This window comes from Heterocephalus glaber, unplaced genomic scaffold (genome assembly GCF_053883595.1).
Source record: "Heterocephalus glaber isolate CG9 unplaced genomic scaffold, H.glaber_assembly_v1.0 deba00001523, whole genome shotgun sequence".
Classification (NCBI taxonomy): Eukaryota; Metazoa; Chordata; class Mammalia; order Rodentia; family Bathyergidae; genus Heterocephalus; species Heterocephalus glaber.
Window position 1 is genome coordinate 31,704,709 of NW_028258327.1, and position 22,544 is coordinate 31,727,252.

A 22,544-nucleotide genomic window follows, 5' to 3' on the forward strand; every position below is an offset into this window, starting at 1 on the left:
ACACTTCCTTCTGTTTCTGAGCATTTCTTCAAGTTACAGTACTCCCACCTGACACTCGGGTCAGTGGTGTAACACCAAGGGCTTTTATCAACATCTGGATTCCTGCAGTAGTTCATCGTCAAGCCACTGTAAATCCCAAAGTAAGGTTCTCACAGGTGGGAAAATTCAGCTCCCTCTGAATTTTGTTATGACAAAATGTTAACGAGTGACTTTGAAAAATTCTCATTAAAGATATAATAATGTCACAAGCACAAATGGCCCTTTAAATCAAAAGTAATGTGTCCACCACAGAAAAGCTGAGATAATATATAAATGTATAAAAGAAAGTATCATATTCTGCCAAGTATATTTCCCAGGGATAACCAATACAGATTCTAAAGTATAATTTTAGATTTTTTTTAAAGCATGCAAAAATCTATCTATATCTCCCTACGAGTGAATAGATAGGGATATGTAAGTTAGAAGTAAAAGATACTACTCTTGCTAGGTGTGATTACACACCTGTAATGGCAGCACTCTGGGACCTAAGACAAGAAGATTAGAAGTTCAAGCCCACCCTGAGGAATTTAGCAACATAGTGGAACCTGTCTCAAAACAAAAAAAAAATTTTTTTAAATAGGAAGCCCTGGGTTCAATTCACAGACCACAAAAAAAAAAAAAAAACCCAGACAATTTATTACAATGTCATACAAAACATCCACCCAGCCAACTCTCTTAGTTTATTTATTTATAATGTAGCTAAAATACTACAGATATTCCGCACCTAACAAACTGTTTAACAAACTGTTCAGACTTAGCGAGCCACCACTACGACTTATGACCTCTTTTTTTAACAGTTCTGTATATCTCGTTTATAGAATCTCAGTGTCTTTTCTTGTACAGTATACCTTGTTTATACAATACTGTCGGTTTTGCTGATTGTACTGTATTGAATTGCATGTACGAGTTATGCAAATGAAAGCAAAGTCATACAGTTGGAGTTTCCTTTGACTATTTCTTTGTTCTGAGTATTGTAATGTATATACTATATACAATTCCTCATTTGGGGAACAATTCATTTAACAATCTAATTGCAGGAATGTAGCTCAGTTGTTAAACAAAGCATGTCACACTAAATAGTTGAATATATTAACATAAAGTTGTTCTTAATCTTTACCTATTACTTCCTAATATCTGAGGATTCTCTCTTGACACCTCCTCTCCTATTCCTTATGTTGGCAATTGTGTTCTTTCCTTTTATCATGATCAGCTTAGCCAGAGATTTATCTTTTTTTTTTTTTTGGTACTGGAGATGGAACTCGGGACCTTGCGCTTGTGAGGCAGGCAGGCGGAGGAACCACTGAGCTAAATCCTGGCCCTATCAGTTCTTTTGATCTCTTCAAAGAACCAGCTTTTTGTTTCATTAACTTACTAAATTTTTATACTATTTTCTTTTACATTAATTTTCATTTATTTTTATAATTTCCTTTCTTCTGCTTACCCTACATTTTATTTGACTTTCCTTTTCCAGGTTCTTATGTTACTATCTTAGATCAAAATTGTGTCAAAATTTTTGATCTCAGGACCCCTTCACACTCTTTAGGAAATATTGAGGAATTCAAATAGCTTTCCTTCTTGTGGTACTGTACAGACTGTAAGTACTGCATTGAAACTACAACTGAGAATTTAAAAAATAAGAATATCCAGTCACACATCTTATTAGCTATCAGAGAGATGGTCTCATATCATATTATGTAACCTCTAGAAAAATCCCACTGTACACTTCTGAAACATTAAAATTAAAAGGACATATAAAAATAATTTTTAAAAACTGAAAGCATTTTAACTTCATAGACTCTGAAGGGATCTCAGAGAATCCTCAAATAATCAGAGCATACTCTCAGAACTACTGACTTATGTCACTGATTTTTAAATGTTTCTATTTTCTAATAACAGCATTTAAAGTTATAAAAACCTAAAAATGTTAGATACAACCCACAAAATCTGATATACTGTTTTTATTATTATTGAGATCAAAATATTTCTAAATTCTTTTGTAATTTCCTCTTTGACTCACAGATCATTTAGAAATGTGTTAAATTCCAAATACTTGGGAATTTCCCCAATTTCTTGTTATTTATATAATAAAATTAATTTAATTCTGTAGTGGTAGAAAACACATTCTGTATTATCTTAATCATTTTCACTTTATGAACACTAGTTTTAAGGCTAAGAACATGGTACACCTTGGTGAATCACCCATATGCACTTGAATGTGACTCTGTAGTGGGGCACAGTGATAAAGAGGTTGATATTTTACTTTAAAACTTCTATATCCTTTCCGATTTTTGTCTATGTCTTGTATATTTTGTTTTGAGAGGATTTGTAACTAAACTGAAGAAATGTGAGTCAAAGTCCAGCTATAAATGATTTACCTATGTCTCTCCTTTGTTCTGTCCATTTCTGCCTCATGTACCCCAAGCTCTGTTATCAGGATGGCAAAACATTAGCATTTTTAAGGTTGAGATTAAACCCCTTCTATTAACAAAATGTTCTTTTTAGTTCAAGTATTATTTCTTGTCCTGAAATCTGCTTTGTTTGATTTCTTTTTTTTTTTTTTAATTCATGTTTTGCTAGGACATCTTTTTCCCTACCCTGGTTTTTAACCTATGTCCTTATACTTAAAGGGCAACTATTCTGAAAAGAACATAACTTGGCTTTGGTTTCCATTAAATTTGACAATCTACACATTTTAATTGAAATGTTTAATTCTGTTACATTTAATATCCTTATGATATGGTTTGCTTAATTCTATGATAATGCTATATATTTTTATTTATATCGTATCTTCATTCTTTTTTCTTCCCTTTTCCTCTTTTTTGGAGAATTGAATTTTTTGTTTGCTTTTTAGACAGGGTCTTGCTTTTTAGTTCAGGCTGCCCTTGAACTCACTATGTAGCCCAGGCTGGCTTCAAACTCATGGTGAGCCTCCCGATCCTTCTGCCTCAGTCTCAAGGATGGGATTGCAGGTGTATGCCACCATGTCCATCTTGAATATTCTTATTCTTATGTTTCCTTATAGATTTAAATTATTATGGTTGTGTTAGGATTTAAAATAGCCTTCTTTAACCTATTGCATTAAATCATATATTAATATTACATAACAAGCCAGGTGTGGTGGTTCAAGACTATAAGCCCAGAACTCAGAAGCTGAGGCAGGAGGATCAAAAGTTTGAAGCCAGCCTGGACTACATAGTGAGACCCTGTCTCAAAAAGACAAAGAATTGTATAATTTCATGGTGAATATAAAAAACACAATAATATACTTCCATTCATCTCTATATTATTTACAGTACTGTTTCTATAATTTTTGCTTTTACATATGTTAAAATAACAGTACATTGTTATTATTTTCCTTCAAGTAGATAGCCAGGTATCTCTTAAACAAATTAAGAAATGAGATAAATATGCCTTTTACATTTATACTCATATTTACCATTTCTGAGTTTCTTCATTCTTAGTTTTGATTTAAGGTTCCATCTAGTATTATTTTTCTTCCACTTAAATAACTTTCTTTAACACCTATTATAATATAGGCCTGTTGGTGAAAATTTCCATCAGTTTTTGCTTCTTTTGGGGGTAGCAGTAGAATGTCATTAACATTCATTTTCAAGGGATATTTTGGCTGGATATAGAGTTCTATTTTGATATGTTTTCTTCTCTCCCATTAAAGACGTTTCTAGCTTGTGTAGTTTCTGATGATAAAGTATCATTTTATCACCATTTCTTGATGCAAATGTTTGTTTATTCTCTTACTTCTTATAAGACTTTTTATCTTTGACTTCTGACAATATATGATCTACCTAAGTAAGTCTTGTAGTTTTGGGGTTTTTTTAGTACTGGAGATCGAACTCAGATCCTTGTGCTTGCAAGGCAGGCAGCAGAACCATTGAGCTAAATCCCCGGCCCTTGTAGTTTTATTTTCAAAAAATTCTTCTGATTCATTGATTACTTGAATCTGTGAGTTTATAATTTTCTTTATATTTGAAATTTTTCAGCCATCATTGCTTCAAGTATGGTTTTTTTGTCCCCATGTCTCTCTTGTTCTGGGACCTGCTTTACACAGATATCAACTCTTGTATTTTTCTAGAAGTCCTTGATACTCTCTGTGTTTCCCCCTAGTCTTTTGTATTTCTTTGTGCAACAGTTTGCATAGCTTCTATTGCGTTGCTTTCCAGTTAACTCTTCTATAATGTCCAATCTAATAACGAGGTCACCTGTCAGGTTTTCATTCAAGATATATTCTTTTTTTACTTTAATTTCTATTTGGTTTTATAATTTTCCTTGATATTACCTATTTGGTTTTTTAGCTCCATATTTTACCTTAAGGATTTAAACACATTTATATTTTAAATTTTTTATCTAATTTCATCATTTTTATAATTTCTGCATCTGTTTCTATTGACTGGTTATTGATCACATTTAATGCTGTATGTGTGTGTGGTACTGGGGATTGAACCCAGGGCCTTCCCACTGAGCTACTCCCCCAGCCCTTTTTTTTTTAACATTTTGAGACAGAGTTTCACTAAGTCGCTAATTTGCCCAGATCAGGCTCAAATTTGTGACCCTCCTGACTCACCCTCCCAGAGTTGGGATTATAGGCAAGTGCCACCACACCTGGCTTAATGCTTTTTGTGTCTAGGAACTTCTTACACTTGCGCTGGACATTGCAGAGGGCTCACTGCCGAGCAAGTTGATATTTTTCTTTACCTCTAAAGAATGTTAAGTTTTCTTCTGTCATTATTTGGAGGCAATTTTGATCTTTTTAGGTTTGCTTTCAAACTTTGCCAAGGTGTTTCTAGAAATACATTAACCTTACTCCTGAAGTCTTGCTTTTCTGGGTCTCTAGTGAAAGCCCACAATGTCTGATGAGGTCCCTCCTGTCATAAGAACTCAGGTTTCTCCAAAAGCTGTGAGTTCTGTAGCCCAGACCTGGTCTTGCATCCATCTACACACCAGCCCATTTCACCTTTCATCTTCTAGGCTCTGCCTGCCTCTCTTCAGCCCCCACCACTGCTTTTGCTGTTTTAGCAACTGTCAGCACTTCACACCGCTAGTACTCAGTGTCCACTGTGCCTGTACAGTGTGCCTATACAGATTAGTATAGATGCAGTCACAGAATTAGATATTGATCTGTGGCCCACAGCACAGTGGCAGGCAAAAAATTTCACTTTAAGTTTTTGAGGTTGGAATGATAGAATTTCATAGTTGAAAAAAATGCATTGACTTTTAGCCTATAACTTCTCTTCTCTTTCGGAGCCTTGGCTCAAAAGCAAGTTCCTGAGACATTTTTCCTCCTATTCTGGATCTAAGAGAAATTTAGTCCTAAGAAGTTAGCATAAGGCATAGTTTATTTAATAAAAATTTAAGTTGGCTACTATTATTCTTCTTATGGTTAAAATCAAAGACATACGCATTTGGGTAGTTTTCTGGGGTCTTCCCATGCACATGGGGTCTCACAGATGACCAAGACTGACATTTCTTTCCTGTGACAGTGATGGACGATGTGCCTCGATAACTCTGCCCATTACCATGATAGCATTCCTGGACCACTGGAGTTTGCTCAGGTAGAGCTGAAATTAAAAAAGGGGAAAACAAGGAAAATAATGGAACCAAGGGACATATGATGCAATTTAATGACACAAACAGTACAGTAGTCTCTGGGAATTATCAGTGTTCTCTTTTCCACATTAGTAGGCACATCGATATGCAAAAACAAAAACGCCCCCCTACCCACACACACTAGATTTATAGAATTCTAGAAATTTAATGACCTGGTTTTGCTTGGAAATATTTAATATAAAACTCAGAGGGGAAAAGCAAAATCAAGTGCCTATAACTGGGAATTGTACTTATGTGTAAACTCTTCATGGCTCTCGTCTGGGTGCTCGCGAGAACAACAGAGCAGGAGGGGAGAGGGAGATATGCTGGGGTACAGGTGGCAAGTGATGACTGATTGTCAGCCCACAAACATGAAACTTTCGCATTTCCCCAGCCCCTTTATTCGTACAATGCCAAAGCCTTAAGCTCCTGGGGAATGGAGCAGGAAGTGGTCCTACGTCTAAGACTGTGGACAAAGATACCAGAGCTCATCAGAGATGAACACATCTGGAAACTCTCAGATAGGGATTGTGAGTTAACCACGAAACATGTTAACGGAGCTTCTGGTAAAGGGGGACAATATGCATGGATAGATGGTGAGTTTCAGCAGAGAAATGAAAATTTCAAAAAAGAGTAAATTGGAAATGCTAAAAACATGATATCAGAGATGAACTCAATGAGCTGATCAAAAGACAGCACAACTGAGAAGATAATACAAAAGTAACGGTTGTTTAAACTGACCCACAAAGAGGAAAAGGATTAGGTAAAAAACAAGCAAAATAGAACAAACATACAAAGAGTTTTGAGATAATATGAAATGATCTAACATTTGGAACATGGAGTCCAAAGTAGGGGTGGGGGAAGAGAGAGAGAGAAATCGATGATGTCTGATGATTTTATAAAGATAATGAAAATCACAATTCACAAATCCAAGAAACTCAGCAAAGTCCAAGCAGAATAAATAGAAAACACACACACACACACACACACACACACACACACACACACACACGTACTATAATCAAAGTGCTGAAAAACAATGAATTGAATATATAAGAACCAAGATAAGATTTCTTTTTTATTAATTAAGTTGATTGGTACATTTTAGGTATACATAATGATCACATTCATCATAGGGAATTTGTACCTGTACATGACATATCTTGGTTCTTATTTTTTCCCATTCCCCTTCCCTGACTTCAACTCCTCCACCCCTCCTTATTTACAAAGCTTTGTTTCCATTTTTTCTTCTTTTCTCATTTCAAGATAAGATTTCTAATCAGAAACCATTCAAAACAGAAAATAATCGAATATCATCTTTGAAGTCGTGAAAAACTCAATCCAGTATCTATACCCAATAAAATTATTTTAAAAGCAAAAAGGCAAGATGAACAACTTTAGCAATAACTGTATGTGCTACCAGAAATAGTGAAGGTAGCATTTTCTACAGTAGGAATATGACATAACTGGAAATTTTTTCTACACAAAGAAATAAAAAAGCATCAGAAATGGGGAAATAAATAATGAAATATAAAAACTTTTATTTGTGATCACTGTAAAATACAAATTACCATTGGAAAATAGTAAAAAAAATAGTATCAGTGTATTTTGAGATTATAACATAATAGAAGGAAGTAGCTACTACCGAGAACAATAGCACAAAATTTTGGAAAGCGCAATGTTATTAAGGTTTTATACATGAACAAGAAGAATAACATTGTTTAAAGGTTGAACCTGATAAATTAAAGTTGTATGTTGTAAACATTAGGGAAAATACAAAAAAAACATTAAAAATTGGTTCAATTAATAAGGAAATAGTGAAGATAAAAAGACAATCCTAAAAGTAATCATTCCAAATGAAGGTTTTAAAAAAAGATAGAAAAAGGGACAAAGTTCAAATAGGGCAAAGAAAAACAAGTTGATAGTAGACTTAAATCCAAAATATTAACAATTGCATTAATGTAAATGGTCTAAGTATCCCAATTAAAAAGCTGAAAAAAGATAACCAAATGATAGTAAAAATAGAGTTGGAAAGCAAAAACAAACTTAAGAACAGGAATATTTTCAGAGATGTTGCATCATAACAAAGGGATCATTCCATCTAAAAGGTATATATATCTTACATATATTTTTCTTTTGTTTGTTTGACTTTTGTGGTATTGGGGATCAAACTCAGGCCCTTGTGCTTGTGAGTCAGGTATGACACCACTAAGCTAAATCCTAAGCCCATAAATGGCTTAAAAGTATATGTACGTAACAACAGAGCTTCAAAATATATAAAGCAAACAATTAAAACTGAAAAGAATAAACTAATACACAGTTAAAGTTGGACAGGTCACCATTCATCCCCCACTAATCAGTAAAATAGGAGACAAGAAATCAGTAGGAATATAGAACAATACTAACAACCAGTTTGACTTAACTGACCTTCAGAAAACATTCTATCCCTAACAACAGACTTTATATTCAGTACCACATGAAACATTCAGCCAGTGTTTATTTTCTAGGCTATGAAATGAACCTCAATACATTGAGAATACTGGCACTGAAATCATACATATTATGTTCTCTGACCTTAACAGGATTAAGTGAAACAAAGTTACTGTGCAGTGTGATGCTACCACTGGAGTACAAAAATAAGAAGAGCTTTTGGGCCCTCAGTAGGTACTCATGGCCATCCCTTACCTGGACCATCAGAATGCTCTGCAGACAATTGAGAGGACTCACAGGATGGGATCGCACAGTATTCCCACCTCACTTTACTGTCAGTTGTGTAGCACCATGGAGCTGTTTCTCTATCAGGGTTACGGCAGTAGTTTTCTTCCAGATCTCTGAAGGAAAATGAGTGTGAGTTTGGCTTATCAAAAAAAGTAAACAAGGTTCACACATACTTGTTAATGGCTGTATTGGATACATATCCAGCTAATACTGGAGAATTACACAGAATCACAGGTGTCAGAAGGAAGTTTAAGTCAGGCAGGATTCCATAGGATACCATAGAATCATGACAGAGACATTTGTTTTGGGCAAATGGCTAAAATGTATACAGTGATGGTGTATGGTCAACTGAAAGAGTCTGATTTTGGGGGGTACTGTGTTATATTTTGGAAGCTAGCAAGGATCTTTCCCCACTGTACCTGCCCCTAGTGTATGCATCCTAGGATTATACAGGTTACAAAGCAATGATTCTCAAGCTTCAGTGTGTGTGGAGCAGAGGGCATTACCTGCCCTACCCTGGAGTTACCGACTTAACAGATCTGAGTAGGGCTCTATAGCTTACACTTTTAGCAAACTCCTGGAGACCACATTTTGAGAAAGACTGTTAGGAGAAAACACAATGCTGAATTTCACTTCCTAAGTTGATCAGTTTTTGTTCCTGAATACTTTAATCCTGGGTCCCTACAGTGTCTAACAAAAGGCAAAGCCAATGGAGCTTCACAGTCCATAGCAGGAGATGGGAGGGGGCTATTGGACATACTTGCAGAGATAGTTTTCCGGAGTCCTGTTGTGTTTGTGAGGGGTCTGTTCACTCCATCGCTGACAGGTGCGGCCAGACACTGTAACCGCCACCTTCCCTCGGTAGTTTTCACCTCTTCCCTTCAGACACTGGTAGACTGGACCAGGGGGTGGTGGAGGTGTTGCTTGAATGGGGAAAATAAATCATAATGAATATTTTTCAAATAAGAAATGCACAGATTGACATTTTGGAAAAATGGATACAGGGCGATCTGGCTGACTTCTCTTTTGTACCTTCTCCTTTGGAATTTGGCACTGGAAATTAGTTTAGTAATTTCAGAAGAAGCTGATTTGGTGGAATCTGTATCTATGAGACCATTTCATGAGGAATTTCTCCAGGGATTTCTACCCTTGGAGTAGATGCTTGTTTCTAAAATCTCTTGGTTCAGTTTGTCATACGTGATAAGAAGCAACATGGGTTCTCTGCCCACCTCACATCCTTACATGTCCCAGTGACCCACACTCTTTTGTGAAGAACTCATTATTTGCTGATAAACATAACAGAGTGGCACTCAGTATTTCACAAAGCAACACAACTGAGAAAGAGCCCATGGAAAGAAGAAAAAAATATCCTCTAGGACATATGTGCTGCTAGAAGTCAAGATATTTTTTGAGGGGAAAAATAAAAAGACAAGAGAAACCTCAGCTTCCCAAGGGCACTGTCCTAGCTGAGGAGGGAAGCCAGGACTCACTGGACCCTTTATCACTTGTGATGACTGCCTCTGTCTAAACTCAGTCTCTTGGCTCCAATTCTCAGATAAGGAATATACAAGGGGTGATCAAAATATACAGTGATGTTTAAATTTTTAAAAATTTGATTACTATGAAAATACATTGCCATTAATCTCCCTCAAAAAACTAGCTCTCATTTCAAATACACTTTTCCCATTGTTCTTGCCACTTTTTGAGCAGTTGTGGGAGTCTTCTTTCCTGATATGTTTTATAATGTATGATTGAAAAACCAGTGAATGCTCCTGCTGAGTGCCATCCAATGGAAAGATATGCTTGTTAAAAAAAACACTGTGATGTGTCCTTATCCATCTTATTAACCAGATCTGGCACCAAAATCAAAGTAACAATGAAAAGTAACAGTTTGGAATCAATTTGGGACATCAAGGTCTAGGATAGTAAAACTAAAAACCCTTATGAAAGAGGACTTCCAGAACCACTTCAGAAAATGGCAAGAACCATGGGATGTGTGTTTGAAGCAAGGTGGAGTATTTTGAGGGGAATTGATAGCAATTTTTCTTTTATTGTAAAAAAATTTTAAACATTCATTGTGTTTTTTGATTGCACATCATTGAATACACATATTACAAAGTAGTTTCCTGCATGTCACTTCTATTATGCCTTTCATTTCATCTTCTCCTCCTGAGTTCTCTTTCCCTACCATTCCCCAAGGTGGATATTATGAAAACCTGGAGCCCACAGACATCTCCTTGTTGAGAAAGCAACAGTTAGAAAGAACTCAGCCTGATAATGGAGTCTTTGAAACAGAGTATGGGTCTTGCCTCCCTTTAACACAGGGAAAAGAGAAAGACCGGAACTACCATTTGAGAGCCTTACATAAGCATGCTCAGAAGAGGCAGAAGTCATCAATAGAAAAATAAAAAGATAAATGAAATGCTCTGATCAACTACTTACAGTAGCCAGTAAATTACTCTAAAACAGCAATAAAATTAAGAGCAATAACATTACACAAGACATGCGAGTCACTTTTTAGGCCCTCCACTCAGGGCCTAAAATAAAATAAATTGTTCTCTGCGTGTTATTTTTACTAGGCCTTTCATTTCATCTTCTCCTTCTGAGTTCTCTTTTCCTGCTGCTACATGTTTCTTTCTTGCTTCCAAAAGCAGAGCAAGTTGGGTTCCCAGAGTACCGGTGCAAGTCATACTTACTGCAGCGGGAAATGTTACAGAATTCCCACCGTTTGTTGGGGTCAGTGGTAAAACACCATGGGCGGAGCTCCCCATCAGGGTTACGACAGTAATTCATCTTCAAGTTCTTGTTCGGATGTCTGAATAGACAGGAAAGATTTTAGGGCTGAGGATTTACCTCAGTGTTTCCACCGCCTGCCTTGCAAGTGCAAGGTCCCGAGTTCGATCCCCAGAACCAAAAACAAACAAACAAAACCAAAAAAAAGATTTTAATAACTGTACACATTTACATTCCTGGGTGAGAATCTTTGAATACAAGCCAACATCAATCACTCGCTGTGTGGTAGGCACAGTTAGGAGGCATTGAGGAAGTAATTGGACAAAGGCTATCTTCAAAATGATGGTAATCTAGGAAGAAAGATTAACTCAGCATTCCAAGGACTACTTTTCTAACAGATTACAAGTGTAAAAATCACTGAACAGGATCAGTAACCTTATCATTTTGACCCTCTGGAAAATTGATGTAAGCAAACTCTGGTTACTCAGCTGAAAATAATAGCAACTTTTAAAATACAAGGTTCTCACTGCCTGAAGGCAGTGTTGTGGTACAGCCAGGAAGCTGGTATCTTGTTATCTGGCCTGCTACCTGACTTAGCTTCTGCTACCTGCAGCTTCGAGAAACTGAGAGTGAAGAGCTGCAGTCATGCAGGCACCCCCGGCCCACAGTTGGTATGTTCATGCCGTGCCTCCTTCACGACTTCTCTGAGACTGACCAAGTGCTTAAGATGAACAGAGCTGTGTCTTAATCACTCTCTTCTCCTTCTGGTTTTCTGGATGTGAATTTACCCCACCATGGGCCTTGAGGCTTGTACTATTTTTACTTTTGAAGATCAAGGGCAACAACTGTGTTTTCAGCTGGCTATTGCAATGGGAGGTATAAAAATTCAGTGGAGTTGTTTTCCACTGGGAAGCCTGTAGCTTACCTCATTTCTGAAGTTCTAAGAAGCCTTGTTATGGCCCTACAATAATCACAGAATAAGGAGAAATACCAGAGCAACTACAGAGGGGAGGTATTTCCCAGTGCAATCTGTGTGAAACAGAATTCTCACTATTACTTTCTACAGCAGGGAATCCTATTCCTATTGAAATTCATGGTCGCTTATGACAGTTTGGTGAGAAAGCTTGCCACACAAAAATGCACCAACATAAATGCATGAAATATTGGGGAATTCACAAGACCCATGATCATAGGTTGGGAAGCCTTGAATCTTACTGATACAGAGTGAAAGGAAAGACATGAAGAGGAAACTATTTGGGAAATACACAAGAGAGCTGTATCTGTATCTCTTAAATTTTAAGGTATGTACAAATCAGCTGCCGATCTAGTTACAATGTAAATTTGATTCAGAGAGCCTGAGATTCTGGATTCCTAACATATTCTCAAATGATTTCACTTCTCCTGGTCCCTGAACCGCATTTTGAGTAGAAAGAATGTATACTTCATTTGCAGCCTTGTGGGCATAAGACAGCCTTGAAATTCAAAACCATGAGATATTCACTTCCCAAGACATGTTAGACATCTAAACAACAGTAAATGTCGTATAGAGCTGCAGGGTCTTGAACAGTGAGACTTACTTGGAAGGAATGAATCCATGAGCATGTGGGACCTGAGAGTCCCAGGCCTGGCATTCAAGTCCAGACACAGTCGTGGAAATTTTGCCCATGTAATTTTCTCCAAGGCAATGCATACATTCATCTGAGCATTAGAGAAAAGATGAACAAAGAAACTGAAATGGATGGAGCAAAATAGAGTAAAGCTAGAATCCTGGTAGAAATGTCTCAGATACTTCTTATCACTAGTTCATACGTAATTCCCAACGATCACTTGGCAATGAAATTGTCAATAAAGACTCAGAATGTTCTACTATGATCCAAAATGTCATTCTCTTTTCCAATTGGTATAATTGGCATCTTTTGGTTGATAACACCTTAACTATGGTAATCATGACCAAACTCAAAAACTCCCCATAACTCCTTACACTGGGAGACATGGATCAGGAGGCAGGGAGGGTGCGCATATTCTCAGCAGTCTATAAGTTCTCTGTTACAATTTTTAAATATGGGGTGCCTTCATTTCAATACCAGTCTTTTGGGCTGGGGATTTAGCTCAGTGGTTCAGGTGCCTGCCTTGCAAGCGCAAGGTCCCAAGTTTAATCCCCGGTACCAAAAAAAAACCAAAAAACAGTCTTTAAAAACCCTATGAAATTATTCTGACAACTGACAAATTAGCCAGCACAATCTTAGGATTTCTGAGACTCTGTAGGCCCCATGAAAGACAGCATTCACCTAAAGTGTCTGCGTTTCTCTTTTTATATTGTTGAGAACCATGACAGAACTGGTTTTTTTGCTTTCTAACTTATTTTAAAATGGAAGCTTTGATTTGGAGTTATTGAAGCCACATGGTGAGGCCAAGTGACATACAGACAGATCTGATACAAATATCATGCATTCATGATACTTGAAGGCCAAATGACCTGCAATATCATGTCTAAATGACCTGCAATGACAAATCCAAATAAAAGATCCTCATGTTCCAATGGCCAAAGACAATGACTGGGTTGTCATATGGTGCAGCACCCACATTGCTGCACAAATCCCACCCCAATCTAGTCTTCTTGCTTGAATAGATGTACCTGGAAATATGAATGAAATATGAAATGAAATCTAGTCTGATGTTTTTATTTTTTAGCATTGACCTGTGAAGTACGTTATTAAATGGGTTGGTCTATCAAAAATAAAGGATTACTGATATAAAAACTAGCACACTGCTTAACTTCAACTAAACAACAAAATCATCCACATTAATACTGTTTACTTAAATGTTACTGATTTCATGGTTTTCATTTAGCTATTTAACTGCAAATCTGTTTGAAGTTTATACTGTGTGAGAGAGTTTTGAGCATAAGAAGTTTGTATCTAGAGTTTTGGATCTAGTTTAATGTTTGTGCTTGTTGAAGTATCATTTTAATAAAAATACAAGTCAATACTGGGAACCTGAGCAAATTTTTTTGTGCTCTCCCAAAACGTGAATACATTATTCAGTTTTGCTATGCCCAGAATTAATGGATTTTTAGTATTATCCTTGTAGGAAATAGCTTTATATAAAATTACTTTACAGGTGAAGAGCAGACAAAAAACATTTTCTAGTGCCCCTTCTGACCTTCACATTCGGGGATGTCACAGAAGTCATATCTTTTGTCAGGGTTCGTAGTGTAACACCAGGGCCCCTCCGGGTCATTGTCTGGGTTCCTGCAGTAGTTGTTCTCCAGCCCCTCTGCAGGGTGTGTACCAGGTGAATAGCTGTGAAGAACAGAAAAGGAATACTTTAACAATATCCTAAAAATCAGCACACTGCCAGTATGTGCAAAGGGATACTTTGCTTCCCTCTCCAAGTTTAAATTCCTGACATCTGAATGAATCTCAGCCACTGGCTGTGGCATGTGAGTTGTCAAATTTTTCATTCCTCTATGGACAGACTGAGTCAGGTAAAGTATCATCATCATTATTACTGTACTTGCAGACAAGGGTTGGAAATAAAGCTGAAGTGTTTTTACTGCACAGGCAGTAGTAGAGACATTAAGGCCTCACATGTCTGTGTAAGTTTTGATTTGCTCCAAACAGACTTTGGTCAGTGCCCCATCTCTCTGTGAAATAATAAATAACTGAAGTCATTTTGTCCATGTGAACTGTGCACTGGCATTACACTAACACCTTTCTGTACATTTTCTCACTTAGTGTTTTAAAAAAAATCTTAATTAAGAAGACCACGAGTTAAAGCCCAGCCTGGACAACTTAGCAAGATCCTATCTCAAAATAAAAAATTAAAAGGACTCGTCATATAGTACAGTGCTAAGGCCCTGGGTTCAATCCCCAGCACTGTAGGAAAAAAAAGAACCACCTGTAAGGATGATGTTAGCATCCTTATTTTACAGATGAGAAAACTGAATGTGATGATAGAAAACAAAACAAAATGGGCCTGATACTGAGTTCCTGTTTGATAAGAATCATCAGAAAACTTAATGCTGTCTAACACCAACCAAACTGGGGGACATACTACAAACACTAAAATAATAGGTAACTTGCAAATTACATCTTTCCTATCTATTGCCTTTTCACTCTCAGATTGTACTCATTCATTTGCCCTGCAGTATTGGGGTGAATGAGTTCTAATTGGTTATGTGTGATGGAGGCCTGTCCTACCCTAAACATAGTCATCTTTGGTGTTGTAGAAGACTTGGCATCAAATTCGTAGTTTCATTCTTCTTTTGGTTAGATCTTCTTTTTGTTAGCTTTAGGTCTCCCAGAAAACTCTATATACAAGAGTAAGTAGAAAGCAACTACTTTCTGCTTTGGTGCTATACATAATTGAACTATTCTGTAACCACATCAAAAAGATTCTCTGCTCACTCTCATATTCTGATTTGGGTTAGAAGTGAAGGGTCATTATAAATACTGTAGGGGAACACGCAGATGAAAGAGAGAGACTTACTTGGGTCTGTGGGGGAAAGTGGCACCCCACTTTTGACAGGTAACACCACTTTTGGTCCTGGACATGGTTCCTCTGTAGTTCTTCCCATTCCCTGTCCTGCACTCCAAAAGGTACACTGCAAGAGGAATACACAGTGGTCAAAACAGCAGACAAAAACTTCACGAAGGTCTACATGGCACAACCCCATTGAGAGGAAGAGTTTACAAACCCGGCCACATCTTCCTGTTATCTAAAAGGTAGTCTTTTGTATCTATGAAAGGGCTGCTATAAACTGAGTTATTTCATGCTTTCATTCATTAATTCCAAAGCTCTTTCCTGAGCCCCTCCATGCACAGGAACCACACTGAGGCTGGAACAGATGGAATACAAAACAGGCAAGGACCACCCTCATGAGCTCACGTGCTAGTGGAATCGGGATGGTGACATGTATGTTACAAAGAAAATCCATGGTGATGAGACAGGGAAGGAAGAAAATGGGGCTTTTTTAGGCAGAGGTGCAGTAGGCTTTTCGAAGGCCAAAAGAGATGTAAGCCACTTCTAATTTTTCAGCCTCCCAGTATTGGTAAACAAGACTATAATAATGTGTCTGCTTTCAGTCTGGAGGTTAAAGCAGGAGGATAGCAAGTTCAAGCCCTGCCTAGGCAATTTAGCAACTTAGTGAGACTACCTTGAAAAACTTACAACTTGAGAGCTTAATGTTAAGTGAAGTAAACCAGACACACAAGCTTAAATGTCACATGGTTTCTCTTCTATGAGAAATTCAAAGTATAAATAATTTAAAGAGCAAAATAAAAGATAGATAATAGGAAACAAAGAGAAAGATCTTTTGTAAGTGTGAAGGGGACCAAAAGATGGAGGAAGGAGGAGAAAGGAGGAGAGAGGAAGAGGGAGGCGGGAGAGAGGGAAGGGGAAAGGGAATTAAAAAGAATTAAGATGAGTTACAAATTTTTAACTAAAAAAGGCAGGGGATATAGCTCAGTGTGAAGACTCTTGGTGCAATCCTCTGTAACACGCATACACACACACACACACACACACACACACACACAAAGTGTCTGCTTTAAATGTGTACAGTCAATGCTCTCAGCCATCCTCCACTTAACCCACTCACCAGTTATTCAATGAGTTCATCCTGACTTGGAAACATATCACCCATCTGTGATCCATAAGGGACAGAGCTGACCCCTAAAGCTCTCCAGGCCCCCTTCTAGCACACCCTCCATTTCCACCGGAAGGGTTGTGTACTTCCTAAACATCATTCATCTGTATTGTCCAACTTTATAGTTACACTTAACTAAAGACAATCTAAACAGAAGAATGAATGGGAAAAAGAAACAGCAGTCATGTTTTTGTTTTTAACTAAATTGAATGCTTCTAATGTCTTGAAAGTGTTGAATCATTTTAAAAATTACTGTTTAATCCTCTGGGGGCAACCCTGTCACATAGTTGACTCTTGGAACTTGAGGAGAAATCATAAAAATCTAAAAGTTTTCCAGAATCAGAGTGATTATAAATGTCTACATCTTCGTCTACCTCAAAGATGAGGGAAGTGATCATTGTAAGTGCTGGATGGGAGTGTAGTTCATGCAAGAATCACTCCTGGTGGTGGCCCTGCATTCAAAGAGAAAAGCCTCTGCTGTGTATCAAAAGGTGCCAATGCCAGCTTAAGCTTTCAATGAAAAAAAATGTATATATTGTTAAGGTATTTGAGGTATTGTACCACCTTTAAAGATTCCCACTTTTCTAATTCATTGACCAATCACCTGAGGAAATACTTCTAACATTTCTCTAGCAAACTAATAGTTTTGTCAATACTACTACAAAAAGTAATCTAAAAGTAGCTGAAAATTTTAAAGACAAAACAATTTTTAACTTATTACAATAAAACACAAATTTCCAAGAATGATGGGAGAAGTGTATTTGAAGCAAAGGGAGTGTTCTGAGTATTCTGAAGGGGATTAATGGCAGTGTGTCTTATACTGTAATTTCTTAACTTAAACATTCACTGTATTTTTATCACATCTCAGTGATCAACCCTGGATGACAATTTCTGTCAAATAAAAGCATTACAGTGTGTACTCCACCATATTCACACTGGCACCAAGTGACTTCTAGTTCTTCCCCAAGTCAAAATGACTGTGAAAGATACATGTTTTGATTCAAGACATCACGGCAGCCACAACAGCACAACTAAAGATCCTCAGGAAAGAGGACTTCCAGGACTGCTTCAGAAAGTGGCAAGAACAATGGGTAAGTGTGTTCAAGACAAGTGAGAATATTTTGAGGGGGATTAATGGCAAATATTTCTTTTACTGTAATAATTTTTTTAATTTCATTGTTCACTATATTTTGTAATCACGCCTTGTATGTGTAATGATTGGAACTACATCTTCACTGGGATATGTGCTTACAGTACATGCTTTTTACTCATTGAAAGTGTTGACTCTAAGTATTGAGGGAGAGGGAGGCCTGGGGGAAAATCTTTGAAAGGAGGTGCTACTCAAGCTGAGATCTAGTAGGCCAGAAGATCCCAGGCAGAAGGGGTGAGCATTTGATGTGTTGCAGGAATGGAAATAAGCAGAGGTCCCATGTTATGCAACAGACTTACAACACCAAAAATTGAATGGCTTTTGGGAACTGTGTGGATTTTACTCTAAGTGCATTAGGAAGAGTTTTAAGCAGGGAAGAGATATTTCTAAGAGGACATTGGTGCAGCTTGCAATCAGGGGACCAGTGGGCTCTGCAGTCATGATGCTGGCTTGGTTGGGGGGCCAGTGGAGATGGTGATGAGTGGCAGGTGTAAATGTGATCTGATACTAATTGTTGCCAGAAGGTCATTGGCTGGTAAATTACCAGTGAGTCCATATTCCACAGTAAAGAAATAAGGCCCAGAAAATGACTGTCTTTTGACTTTTCCCCTCTCTTTTGTTTGTATGTACCTGCCAGAGTTTATATAACCTTTTGCTCCCTTGAAAACAAGCAAACCAACCCTTCAAACTTCAGACTTCAAACTAAGCCTAGCAGTCACTCCCATTTTCCTTCTGGTTAACAATTTACAAATGACATATTTAAATGTTTGCATTTTTTTAGACAGAATCGCACTGTGCACCCTCTTTTTAAAAATGTAGTTGGTGCTGGGGATTTAGCTCAGTTGCATTGCACCTGCCTTGGCAGCTCAAGGTCCTGAGTTTGATCCCTGGTACCAAAAAAAAAATTGTAGTTGATAGGTAGTCCTATTTATCCCCTCCCCCTTTATTCACTATTTGTAAGAACAAATAACTTCAAAAGATTAGATTTAGATTTAATCTTAAGAGTTAAAGATAAACAGAGGTAAAGAAAGGAATACAAGAGGGTCACAGCTGCAAGCATAGTGCACATCTGTAATCCCAAACTCAGGCTCTGGGAGGCTGAAACAAGAAGATTGCAAGTTTGAGCCCAGCCTGGGGAACTTAGTGACTTAGAGAGACCCTGTCTCAAAATAAAAAATAAAGGAGTGGAGATATAGCTCAGAGCAAAATCCCTGTGTTCAATTCCAATACTGAAAAACAAAACGAAACAGGGTTACAGCTAGTTAGGTTCAAGAATATTAATCAATGTATAAAAACAATCCTGACTTTAAAAATACTTCTAAAAATCATATTTAGTTAGGAGGTCAGACTACAAACAATGTTGCAAGTCATTGTCAAGAACACAAGAAGCTGAATGCTGTTTGAACGCTTTAGCTTCTGTGATACAGAATATTTGAAGAGCTAAATTGTTGTCTTAATACAGTACCAGCAAGCAAGGGAGACTAGGAGAGTTTTAAAGTGTCTTACATTCATTTAAATCTTCGTACATACTTAGTGGCACTTTGTATCCCCTAAAAGACCTGTGATTTCCTCTGGAATCCAGACCATTTCTTGTCTTATTAGGGGCCCTTGATCTGCATTTTTAAAGGAAACTATGGAAAAGCAACTGTAACTTTTGTAAATTTTTAAAAGATAGTGTATTGTAGACTGAGGAAAATATAGACCATGATTTTTTTTAAAAAGTAGAACATTTAATAAAAGTAAGGATTTTTCCCTATCTAAATGTCCCTGAGTATTAAAACCATCTTGGTATTTCTATCACACCAAGCTTTAGTCCGAAGTTAGATCCCGAAGCTGATGCTCTGTAGAATAAGAAGCCAAGATCATAAGCAGCGCAGAGATCCCCAGTGCTCCTTAAAAATAAAGTTGCAAACGTCTTGTCACAAAGACAGATGTGATTTTGTAAACCTAATTCCTTCACTCTTCAAACGAGAAAAATGAAATCAAAGAGATGAAGTATTATATTCCCTTTGCCATAGATGGTTAGGTATCAGATCCTAGCCTAACTCAGAACTCAGTTAGGACACTATAGTATCTTCAATCTGTGGTTTTGTAAATTTAAAAAAATAGATAAAGGGTGAAGAACGTGCACACCTTTCTTTTCAAATAAAATGACATCTCTCATCCTAATGATTGGCGAGGACTTGCTGTTTTCAGCCATGATCACACATTGCTCCTCCTTACTGTGATACTGGAATGACCTGCAGAGGAGAATTGAGAAACACAACAGAAATTTTCCTTTATTTAAGGGCTGCAAACATTTTTAAATAAATAAGACACAAAAACAATCTGTCTCTGGGTGGACCAAGGAGCTCTGAATTGTTACCTTTCAGTTAGTTACAACACTGAGCTAGGAGAGTACTGAAAATGAATACTGTGTATCGCATGGTAGCTATTCTTGTTTTCTTGTATCTTTACCCTCTCCAGCTCCAAATTTTGTCTCTTTCAATTGCTTTATTTATTTATTTTTTTTAATTTTGAGTCAGGTCCTTCTAAGTCTTTAAGCTGGCTGAGCTGAGCTTGAGCTTGTGACCCTTGTGCCTCAGCCACTCAGCATGCTGGAATTACAGGGATGCACCACCCTTCACCCTGATTGTTCTACTCTTTCTTCACTCATTTCTTAATTAAGTGCCACGGTTTGTTTTTGTGTTGGGAAGAAGCAACTGTGTTGAGCCCATTCCCAGGATAGTCTGCCTTGGTGATTCCAGACTCCTGCTGCTTCCTCTTTAAGCTTTGTCTCCAAATTCCATTTTTCTGTTTCACATCTGCCGTGGCTCAAATGTGGTTTACCACCACCAAAACTTGTGGGGAGGCTTGGACTCCAGTAAAACAGTACTGAAAGGTGGGATCTTTAAGAGGTGATTAGGAAAGGATGGGGTTGATGTTCTGGTACTGGGTGAGTTCTTGTTCCACTCTTGTGGGACTGCATTAGTGATACCAGCACGAATGCGTATAGAGTAGAGCGCCCCTCTTGTTCCCTCTCTTGCACTCTGCTTGCTTCTCTGCTTTTTGCCATGCTGTGGCTCAGCAAGAGGCCCTTGCCTGGTACAGCCACCCAGACTCAGACTTCCAGCTTCCAAAACCAAGCACCTCTCTCCATTATAGAATAACCAGTTCTAGGTATTTTGTTACAGCAACAGAAAACAGACTAAAAAGACCTCCCACTTCCCTTCTCCATCCACGTGATCCTGCCATGGATGCTCAGCCCGGCATTCAAGGCCATCCACAGCTATCTTTGCAGGCTGATCATGAAGCCTCTGCTTCAATCAGCTTTTTCATAGTCCCTATCACAGGCACAGGCTGGGCTTCTGCCCTCCTAGATACCTCTCTGCCTCCTTGGTGTTGTCAAGTCTCACTCACCCTCCAAGCCCAGCAGAGCTCCTCCTCCCTGATATCTTTCAACCCTCAGGAGTTGTTTTTCCTTGGAACCTCTCTAGAGAGTACACAGGTTATGCCCTTAGCAATACTTTCTGTTGGCTGTCTTTTATTTTTATTTTTTTATCATCATTTTTGGTTTCTTAGAACCATAAATACAAAAAGGATGCCCTTCAACCCTGTGCCTATGCCTCTTTGCTCCTTCAGCTGTATGTAGGATACTTTCATTCACATGATGATCCTCAATACATATTTACTGCTGCTCATGCTAAAAAGTGGAGCTCAGAACAGTAGCAATTAATTTTATGTCACGGATAAAACAGATAACTTCCTTTAGAGGTATTTTTCTAATGGGAATACTAGCAACCCTTAACAAAAAGTTATTCAGATCTCAGATACTATGAGCAAGTACACTTCCAAATTCTGATTCTATAAATTCCTCTTTCCTATAGTAAATCCATGAGTAAATTTTTGTGCCTTCAAAATAATAGCATCTTAAACAGCAAGATTTCTGCATAGGTGCACTTGTAATGAAAATACCTGCAAACAAACTCTGTTTCCTCCTCACATTTTGCAGCACATTCGTCTATGTTTGCTGCTCCTAGCTGCTTCTTGGTGAGACTTACTAGTGAGGCCCCACGGGTATTTTCATAGTCATCCTGGGAAATTCCTTGACCTAAAAGTGGGAGATAAAACAGAACAACTGTTCAAATCAGCCAACACCACTGTTGAACTATCCCAGCTTTTTAACCTATTTCTTCTGTATCAGCCAAATAAAACTTGCTACTTTATAGGAAGCAGGTTAGGTTCCCATGAATAAAAAATGACTCATCAGAAAAAGTTCTATTAAAATACAACAGGATATTAAATGAAATAGATTGATAGATTAGTAGATTAGAACTATGAAACAATTTACTGTATTAATGGATATAAAAATTTAAAAAAGAGTAAGTTTTATCTGTCCTACTGATTACCATGTCACGATAAGCTAGTAAGACACCATCAAGGGCAGTTGTATTTCTAAAATTGGTGTTGATATGTCCATGTCTAGATAGAAGTGAAACTTGAAGACCATTGTTTGATTTCCAACAATATAAGCTTCCCAACAGTAATTTTTTTTTTTATGATGGTGACAGGTACTGTTTCTAGCATTTCTGAGGAAATTATAAAAAACCAGAGCCTGGGAAAAATACTGACCCTGATTTTTCTGTGAGATAAAATCTGAGGCAAAGAGTTTAT

General features: G+C 37.5%; 2 protein-coding genes across 3 annotated transcripts in view; one reads left to right on the plus strand and one right to left on the minus strand.

Moving 5' to 3' along the window:
• The window catches only part of Slc22a3 (solute carrier family 22 member 3), a 144,253-nt gene extending 124,117 nt beyond the window's left edge, over window positions 1-20,136 (plus strand). Inside the window, exon 11 of the mRNA XM_004869002.4 lies at window positions 1-20,136. This exon is cut by the window's left edge and continues 15,482 nt beyond it. The gene's annotated coding sequence lies outside the window, so the exon portion shown is untranslated.
• Window positions 1-22,544, minus strand: part of Plg (plasminogen) — a 39,535-nt gene that overhangs the window by 13,960 nt on the left and 3,031 nt on the right. For both annotated transcript variants that reach the window (XM_004868999.4, XM_004869000.4), the window contains exons 2-11: window positions 21,846-21,981; window positions 20,025-20,131; window positions 15,583-15,697; window positions 14,254-14,393; window positions 12,669-12,789; window positions 11,055-11,173; window positions 9,119-9,281; window positions 8,326-8,471; window positions 5,453-5,612; window positions 1-126 (exon numbers count right to left, since the gene is read on the minus strand). The exon at window positions 1-126 is cut by the window's left edge and continues 56 nt beyond it. In XM_004868999.4, coding sequence (XP_004869056.3) covers window positions 1-126; window positions 5,453-5,612; window positions 8,326-8,471; window positions 9,119-9,281; window positions 11,055-11,173; window positions 12,669-12,789; window positions 14,254-14,393; window positions 15,583-15,697; window positions 20,025-20,131; window positions 21,846-21,981 — 1,333 coding nt within the window. The remainder of the gene's footprint in view (window positions 127-5,452; window positions 5,613-8,325; window positions 8,472-9,118; window positions 9,282-11,054; window positions 11,174-12,668; window positions 12,790-14,253; window positions 14,394-15,582; window positions 15,698-20,024; window positions 20,132-21,845; window positions 21,982-22,544) is intronic.